Here is an 8,105-nt window from a genome sequence, read left to right as displayed (position 1 = left end):
TTTTTGTTTTAGTTATTTGACCTGAAAGCGCTTTACAAATAAATGTATTATTATTATTATTATTATTAAGTGGGGCCAAATAAGTGGAGGAAATAGGACGGACATCTTCCTACCTCTGTGAGCCTGTATGCGAAATACAACTAGAGGGCACTAGAGTATCATAAAGTATAAGGTACTGTGTTGGGGCCACATCGGCAATGACTTTGTATTTTGCATTATTTTTTCATCTTCTCAACTATGATGTTGTGTTTATGTTGTGTTTTCTCAGTACTTCAGTGTTTTAAAAACCTCAGCAGTAATTCACCATACATGTAAGTACAATGTATACTGTGCACTGTATTATACAGTAGGCCTATACACTGACTGTACACAGGTGCATTCATTTTGTAATCAGAACAGTATCGCACTGATGATGCAAATGTGCAAGAGTGTGCTTTGATCAAAGACCTTTAGCTTTTACATCAGTTTTTGCTTTGTGTCTCCATTTCTTTCCATATATGACCTCTACAGTAAGTTTAAACATTATTAAATCAATCTTTACTGCAGTGGCCCGGTTTCAATTTGCAGCCCTTTGCTGCTTGTCATCCCCAGTTTCCTGTCTCTGTACAGCTGGCCCTATTAAATACAGGTAATAAAAGCCTAAATAACCTTTAAAAACAGTAAGTTACATTAATACCATGCCAAACCTAAAAAAAAACAAAGCAAACTTTAGTTGCCTATTTCATAATCTAGACCTTTAACCAAATCATACAACCTGTTGCATTAATGGCTTGTAGGCCTACAGCAGCAGGGTTTACCTGGCTGGAATGAAATCTCTGGGTCTGTCTAAACAGTGTGCTCAGTCTATTTTGTAAATGCAAGAGCACCCTCTATTGGCTGCAGATAATGCCTACATCTACCTGTACTTCACCTGTGCAGGTCAGAATGACTGTTTCCATATGAAGAAAGAAACCACCACAAGTGTGTAAAAACAGTACTATTTATAAGTTCATATAGAATACATTATCGACAGTTTTTAGCACATAATAATTTACATTATTGCAATTGATGCACAGTTACAATAGTCATTAATTTTACCAGGTGACACTTCAAAAATACATATTGCTTGGGATGATTCAGCACAATCAGGTGGGAGGGGATTTCTAAAGTGAAATAACTTTTTTTTTTTTAATACCACTCTATAAAAAAATAACATGTTTGATAAACACATTTAAAGACATTTAAAAACTTGTGGATAAATCATTTTTGGGGAACAGCACACATCAGCCTGTTCTTTTCATATTGCACAAACAGCATCAAGCTGCTTCAAAATCAGAACATATTGATCTAACCATCACCTGAAGAGCTTGTTGTAATGGCTCAACGAAATACAATTTTCAAATTGTATAGCTATATATTTAACCATATCATTGTATTGTGTTGAACATAGCGAGTATTCTATATCATATATCAGGGTGGTAGTTGATTGTCACCTCAAGACACAGACTAAGAGACAAAATGAATGTATGTATTTATCTAAAATGAATTCTAAATTAAAAAGCATACACATCAGACAATGGCTGTAAAGGTCTAACTTTGTTGAGATGCAATATCCTCATCAATTCAAAGTTATGGATCTCCTTTGTCTTTTCATAGGTTGAGGTCGGTGATATGAAAGTAATCAGTTTCATGGATTTTCTTGATTTCGATGTGGTTATGAAAAATAAAGCAGGAATGAAGTATTGTACTTGTTCTCCCAGAGTACGACTAGAAAGCTCTCAAATGTAAAGAATTTTGGCAACTAACACTTAGCAACATCTACACACCCTAGTGTATTAGTCTATTATTGTCTTATAAATAAAACTAAAGGATGCTTGTCATTATGGCTTCCAGAGGGGTCCAGACCCCGGGGAACATGCACTCAACAGTTTGTTGAGGGGACACAACTGAGCAATAGTCCATTTTTAAGAGGGGAGGAGACACTGGTCAGTCAGCGCTGAAATCTCAATCCACACCAGGGGATTGTGGATACTGGTCTTATGACTTGAACCTGCCAAACTTGACATGATGATATGCTGGCCTTGCAGTCGCTGCATAGTGTCCGAGTGTCCCTCAGGGGGTCCCATGCTTTGTCCTTACTGGTTCAAGATAAACTTTTCTGTTAGTCCAGCTGTGGCTAGGTTAGGTCCTCCAGCCTAGCTTGACTCTTTGCTAGTAAGGAGAGAAGATAATAGGCGCATGTGTGGCCCTCAGAGGTCCAGGGGCAGGCCTGAAGAGCGTGGGGCTGATCAGGGGACCCTGGATGAAGGCCGTGGGACCCGGCGGCAGCCGTAGGGCCAATGGTCCAGACGCCATGGTGCACAAGGCCGCTTGATTGAGGGGACTGGTCAGGAACCCTGCCGGCAGGGCCTTGGATAGCTGCTTCTGCAGGGCCAGTTTAGTCTGAAACCAAAGGCAAGAGACATGTTCAGTCTAAACAAGACCAAGAGTCGAAAGTCATGCTAGCAGCTCTTTGAAGCTGTACATAGACAAAACAGAGTTTAGAGTTAAATGGACAATAAGCATACTAAAATGCTGACTAACACTGACATAGAGTCATTAGGATTCATTGTCTGGGGACCATGCATGTCTGTAAAGTAGTGGACCCACCAAGCGACACTGCCAACCCCAGAGCCGTTCTGCTAGTATGGCTAAATTAATGCATTTAATGCCTACCAGAAATAACATTTACAAAATCTACAACATTGTTATTCATATAGGATGTGCACCAACCGTGGTGCTGTCACATTAGATCTACTCCTTTGTTCTTTGAAAAAGAAAAGCTAATTCTTTATTTATTTTGTAAACTTGTAACAAGCTTGAATAAGATCCATTCTGAGGCATCTATTGAGTATGTGCATGTATTGTTATTTAATGACCATGTGTGATGTTGACAAAGAAAAAGTAGTCAAGTGGGTGTTTGACAAATTCTTACCGCTAAGACAGCGCTGGGCTGTAGTTTATTATAGGGGGTGAACTTAACCTTGACAGGCTTCCCAGCCAAGCGCTCTTTGTGTCTCCTGCTGTTCATGTGCTAAAAGTGGACAGACATATACAGAACAGTGATTCAGTCAGGACAGCTCTGACTAACACACTGAAGAACCAACAAATAGGGTAGTTTTACCTTGTAGAATAAAAAGGTTAGGCATTTTTAGTTTTTATACAGTGCTCGGTAGCAAAATTAGTCACATTTATTACATTAGTGTAAACCCACATACCTGCTTCAGCTGTGTCTCTGAGTTGACGGACACCTGGCACATTTCACAGTGAAAGGGCTGGCTGGATACACCCACAACCGCTCTGGTCTTGCTGCCCATTCGCTGCTTAATTCGGCAAGTGGGTCTGGGCGATGACGTCATCTTGACCCTGCGTTGTGACTGGCTGCTGTTCTGACCATCAAGCATCTGTTTGTGCTTGGAGCCTGATTTAGAGGACCATCACAATAATCTATTGTTAGATTGTTACAAGGATCAAATAGCAAATGACTTTAATGTTAACTATAGTACTATTAGTAGTATTGTGGTACACACCACTGCAGTGAGCCTCCAGCTGGGAGCTGGAATTGACCGTCACTTTGCACGTGGGACAGTGGAGAAGTTGTTTTTTGTTGCTCTTGGCCTCTTTAGCCTCCTCTACCTTCACCACCTCTTCCTCACCTCCTGTGGGGCTCCCCTGAGGGTCAGAGTGTGGGGCTGAACCGGTGGCCGGGCTGCCCACCTCCACATAAGGACTGTCTGAAGGTAGATCAGAAAGCTGAGGGCCAGGGGAGATTTGTGGGGACAGCTGAGGAGAGCGGAGGGAGGAGGAGTCTGTGGATGAAGGCTGTGAGAAGGGAATGGGTGCCAGCAGGTTCCCCTGGCCGTTTTCTGGTTGCTGCTGTGCAGGTTGGGAAGAAGTACTTGGGCCTGTGGATATGATGAATAAACATAGAAGCTGCACTATGAACCCATTTACATTTGGTATTACAATATGGTATTTATCTTTGTATGTTATCTAAGGGTAAACATAAACAATTGGGATGACATTTGCAGACTTGTTATATAAATAAAGTGGTGTTGAAATAAATTAATAAATGTAACAATTCTGCTGTAAAGTTCAGTTTAGCTACTTTTATTATACTACAATGAAAAGTGTGACCTCTTTTTCCCTTGTCATACTTTTCCTTATCCTCATCAACCTGCTTTTCTTTTCTGCTCTATCATTACTTAATTTTCATATCTTTTCCCTCATTTTTTATGCCGTCTCAATCATTCTTCCTCCATCTGTCTCTCTGTCATTTGTTCTCCCTCTGTCACCATCAATCAACAACCATGGCAACCACTGAATGTAACAAGCTTATCATTGTGTGCTTAGAGGGAAATTGATGGGTGCTGGAATAAAATAGGAGGGGTAAGATCAATAATGAAAAGGAAAGCTAGACAGAGTATCCAAAGGAAGATGGTGAATTTTTTTACGTTGGCAGAATGAGAAGCCGAGTGACAAATGAGTGAAAGACAGCAAAGTTATTACTCTTACAGCAGCTCTTTTGTAGGCAGTGTTGCTGCAAGGTCACTCATGTCCTCGGTATTTTGTCTGAAAATTTGGGGATTTTAACAAGCTGCAGTGCAGTTTATATTGGCAATAGAAAGGTTTTAAAGGCTGACATCAATGATGACACCAGTAGAAGTAAAAAGCTGGATCATCAGCACAAGAACAGTGCTAATGTGGAGCTATTGCTCTATACTGCTGGGTAGCTTAATCTATAATAATATATCATAATTTATTAATAATGTGAATATGCTATGTAACTAGTTACTAAAGTTATCAAATAGAAATTGTACTTGCATACATTGATTAAGTAACTGTACTTAATACTGGTTATTCTATGTTTTGACACTAAGATTGGTATTTTTACTGCAAATATATATTGGTTCCAAATATCAGTTTCCTTGATTAATAATAATCGGGTAACCATATCGGCCCTGAAAAAAGCACATCGGTCGATCCCTCGTGGATTTTGAAAATGTACACCCTTTGACATATCCTTTAGCAAAGAAACTTCAGTGGGAGTTGTGTTGAGTCACTGCAGATTTACAACCAATATCAATTTTAAAGAAAGTAACACCACTACATCCCTCTTCAGATAGCATCTCCTCTTAAGAGCTTTAAGGCTTCTCATCATGCAGAATGTCTTTGCTTGATGGGTGTAATTACCTATCTGACAGAGCCAACGATAGCAGGACAGGTAATAGCTGGTAATTAGCCAGCTGAGTGGCAGCTACCAAGCCTTAGTGCTTATGTCTCTCAAATTACCACTAATTACTCAGAGGATGGAGAGAGACGGATGCCTTTAAAAAAAGAAAGATTTATACCTGTTATGTCTTTCAAATGTGAGTCTGTGGGCACAGTTCCTCCTCCCATCATCGCCCTCTCTCGGTCTCTGTCTTTTCCTGTTGTGGACAGACTGTGTCCACTCTTCTGCCGGTTCCTCTGGGTCTCCAAGGCCTTTAGCTTGCGAGCATGTTTGTGACCTTTGTAGTGGGCCTCCGCCTGGGTCTGACCATGACACACACATAAATACGCACACACGAGCAGAACAAACAGAGGAGGAAGTCAGTGTATAGTATATGAAAAGAAACGCTGACATGATTAAATTAGTGAAGGACAGCATGAAATCAGTAAACTGTAATCTTTCCATCTGCTCCATCTCTTTGGCTTCACATGCTTCCATGGAGTTGGGGAAAAATTGTGCGATTGAGCATTTGACTCGGAGGAAGAGCCACATCACCATTTTGATCATCATCGTCGTCATGGTTGTGCACAAATGAGGATCAGTTGGACTTGTGGCGTCTCATGACCATCCTCTGAGCACACTGGCTCATCTTTCCACTAATTTGTTCTGACATAAAATGGCCCGTGTCCGTTATTCTGCAACACATAATGACCTCTGCGCCTTCCTCCATGAGAGAAAAACACATTTGTGGCAGTGCGATAACCGATGCATGCAGATTTGGGATCCCAAAATGGCTCTGGATGGGATTTGATAAAGCGAGATGTGCTCTACAGACGAAGATCAGCTTCCAGCAAGTAGATGTGCACCAGCAGAACAACTGAAACACATTTATCAGGTAATCGATACACATATCAAATCGCTCCATTTTATATGCACTATTTAGTTTTAGGCTACAAACAGCAATAACGTTTATTTTATTTCTCATTTTCTTATAAAATACAGTTTAACACCACAAGATGTTATATAGATATTGTGTTTAATATTCAAATGAGCAACCTCATCTGCAGATGAAGACCTGAGAGATGGCTGAAAGCCCAAGAAAAAACTGTGAGAGAGAGAACTGTGGAGTGAACCTTGAGTTAGGTTTACTCTCAGTAGGTGAAAAGTTAAAATAACTTAAGCAACTTGAGAAAACTATCTACAGTATATCAAGAGTACAGAACAAGCAGAAGTCATAAAGGATAGATGTGGTGCTATTCTATATTTTTCTTATTGTCAACCAATTCCACGAAAACACCAAAACCAACAATTAATTGATCGTACTAAAAAGTATTGTCTGTGTTGCCAAAGCTTGATATATATCATTCCTGTGCCTCAGAGCATCCATTGTTGCCCAAACGCTATTAAAATACACAAATGAACCACACTGCTGCTCTTGTTCCTTCATTACAATGAATATGGGCACTGTAATTTATATTTTAATAATACCACATACAGTACGCAGCACTCGTAAATATTCACTAGAGCACCAAATGTGAAAAACTAAACCTCCACTGAAAGTAGTCCATAACAAATGGTCTATTTACTCCTGTTTGAGTAAAATGCGCTACAAATAACACTGCCTAGATGTTTTAGGAAGTTATTAAGCCCCTTTAAAATGAAACTACATACAGTATTTCTAACATGTTTCATATATTTACATAGGTATGAATGGGCCACAGACAAGGTTGGGAAGTTGGTTTTGTTCTTTTCATGGGATTTGTCAACAATAATAAAAATCCTAAACATAACCAGCCTTATCCTTTAAGAGCACACTTTTTTTATTTCTTTTGCAAAACTAGTGCCTTTCTGTATATTAAAGACACAAATGCACACACTAAATCCACAGAGAGTCTGAGTTCAAGTATTTCGCTTCACTCGAGGCTGTTAGATAATTTGTCATTGCTCAAATTATCCGTACCAGTTTCCAGGCACACACTACAGCCTCTGAGCTCAATGTGCAGAGGTGATCTTTTAGCGACTCTGTGCATAGTGGTACGAGTCCCCCCCCCCCCCCCGTCAACACTTTGCATAAAGCTCGGGCTGCTACACAAACAGAAAGGGTAACCACTGTGGGTCAAAAATACAAGGCTGAGCAAAGGGTGTACAACGCCTTTGGCTACGTTGAATGTCAGTGCACACTAACCATTCAGCGTGATTTTCAACTGAGTCAGAGGGAGGAATCTGCTCCCATCTGCATACTACGAGTGTAGTATGATTCACTATGTTCCACCATAATAACTTACAGAGAAAATAACATGTAGAATAAGTGTCCCAGGCAGCAAAAAAAAACCTCAGTTAAAGACACCTGGAGGAGACTGTCAGCACTGCTTGACTTCCGCTGACCTTGATTCAAGCAGCTTTATGCATTCTCACACCACTGATGCCCAAACCCTTCATACATAGTGAGCAACAACTGTCCTCCCCAGGGCAGCAAAATTAGAATATCATGTGTTATCCTTCAGGCTTGAATCTTTCATGCTTTTTCAGTGAGTTTAGCAGCCTTAAAGGAATAATTTGAAAATTGTTCAAGTCTATTCCTTTTTTATGCACACTGGTCATGTAGTATATACAGTAGATCCCATTCATCATCAATTCCATCTTTGTCTTGAACAAACAGCTCCAGCTTTCCAATTTTTAGGTCCACTTTCAGTGCAATAAAGCACTCTACTGTGGAAACAAAGAATGGTCGTAATAATTGAAATTTCATGTGCAATTAAATACCAAATTTTGGAATTTAAACACTAGTGAAAAATTAATACTGAAATTCAATTACCACTGAATTCACAGCATTGGAAAACGTCTTGAAATTTCTATTTGTTGGTTACTATCAAAG

At 39.9% G+C, this 8,105-nt stretch overlaps 1 protein-coding gene across 2 annotated transcripts in view; it reads right to left on the bottom strand.

The window, feature by feature from the left end:
• Positions 1-965: 965 nt before the first annotated feature.
• The window catches only part of LOC118325652 (zinc finger protein 385B-like), a 69,927-nt gene continuing 62,787 nt past the window's right edge, over positions 966-8,105 (bottom strand). For both annotated transcript variants that reach the window (XM_035658409.1, XM_035658418.1), the window contains exons 5-9: positions 5,370-5,553; positions 3,549-3,923; positions 3,237-3,439; positions 2,954-3,052; positions 966-2,421 (exon numbers count right to left, since the gene is read on the bottom strand). In XM_035658409.1, the coding sequence (XP_035514302.1) occupies positions 2,191-2,421; positions 2,954-3,052; positions 3,237-3,439; positions 3,549-3,923; positions 5,370-5,553 (1,092 nt within the window). In that variant the 3' untranslated portion in view covers positions 966-2,190. The remainder of the gene's footprint in view (positions 2,422-2,953; positions 3,053-3,236; positions 3,440-3,548; positions 3,924-5,369; positions 5,554-8,105) is intronic.

The sequence above is a fragment of the Morone saxatilis genome, unplaced genomic scaffold, assembly GCF_004916995.1.
Source record: "Morone saxatilis isolate NCDOM2014 unplaced genomic scaffold, NCSU_SB_2.0 Contig1, whole genome shotgun sequence".
Lineage (NCBI taxonomy): Eukaryota > Metazoa > Chordata > Actinopteri > Moronidae > Morone > Morone saxatilis.
The sequence above is the reverse complement of the archived record's forward strand: the minus strand, read 5'-3'. Positions and strand labels throughout refer to the sequence as shown.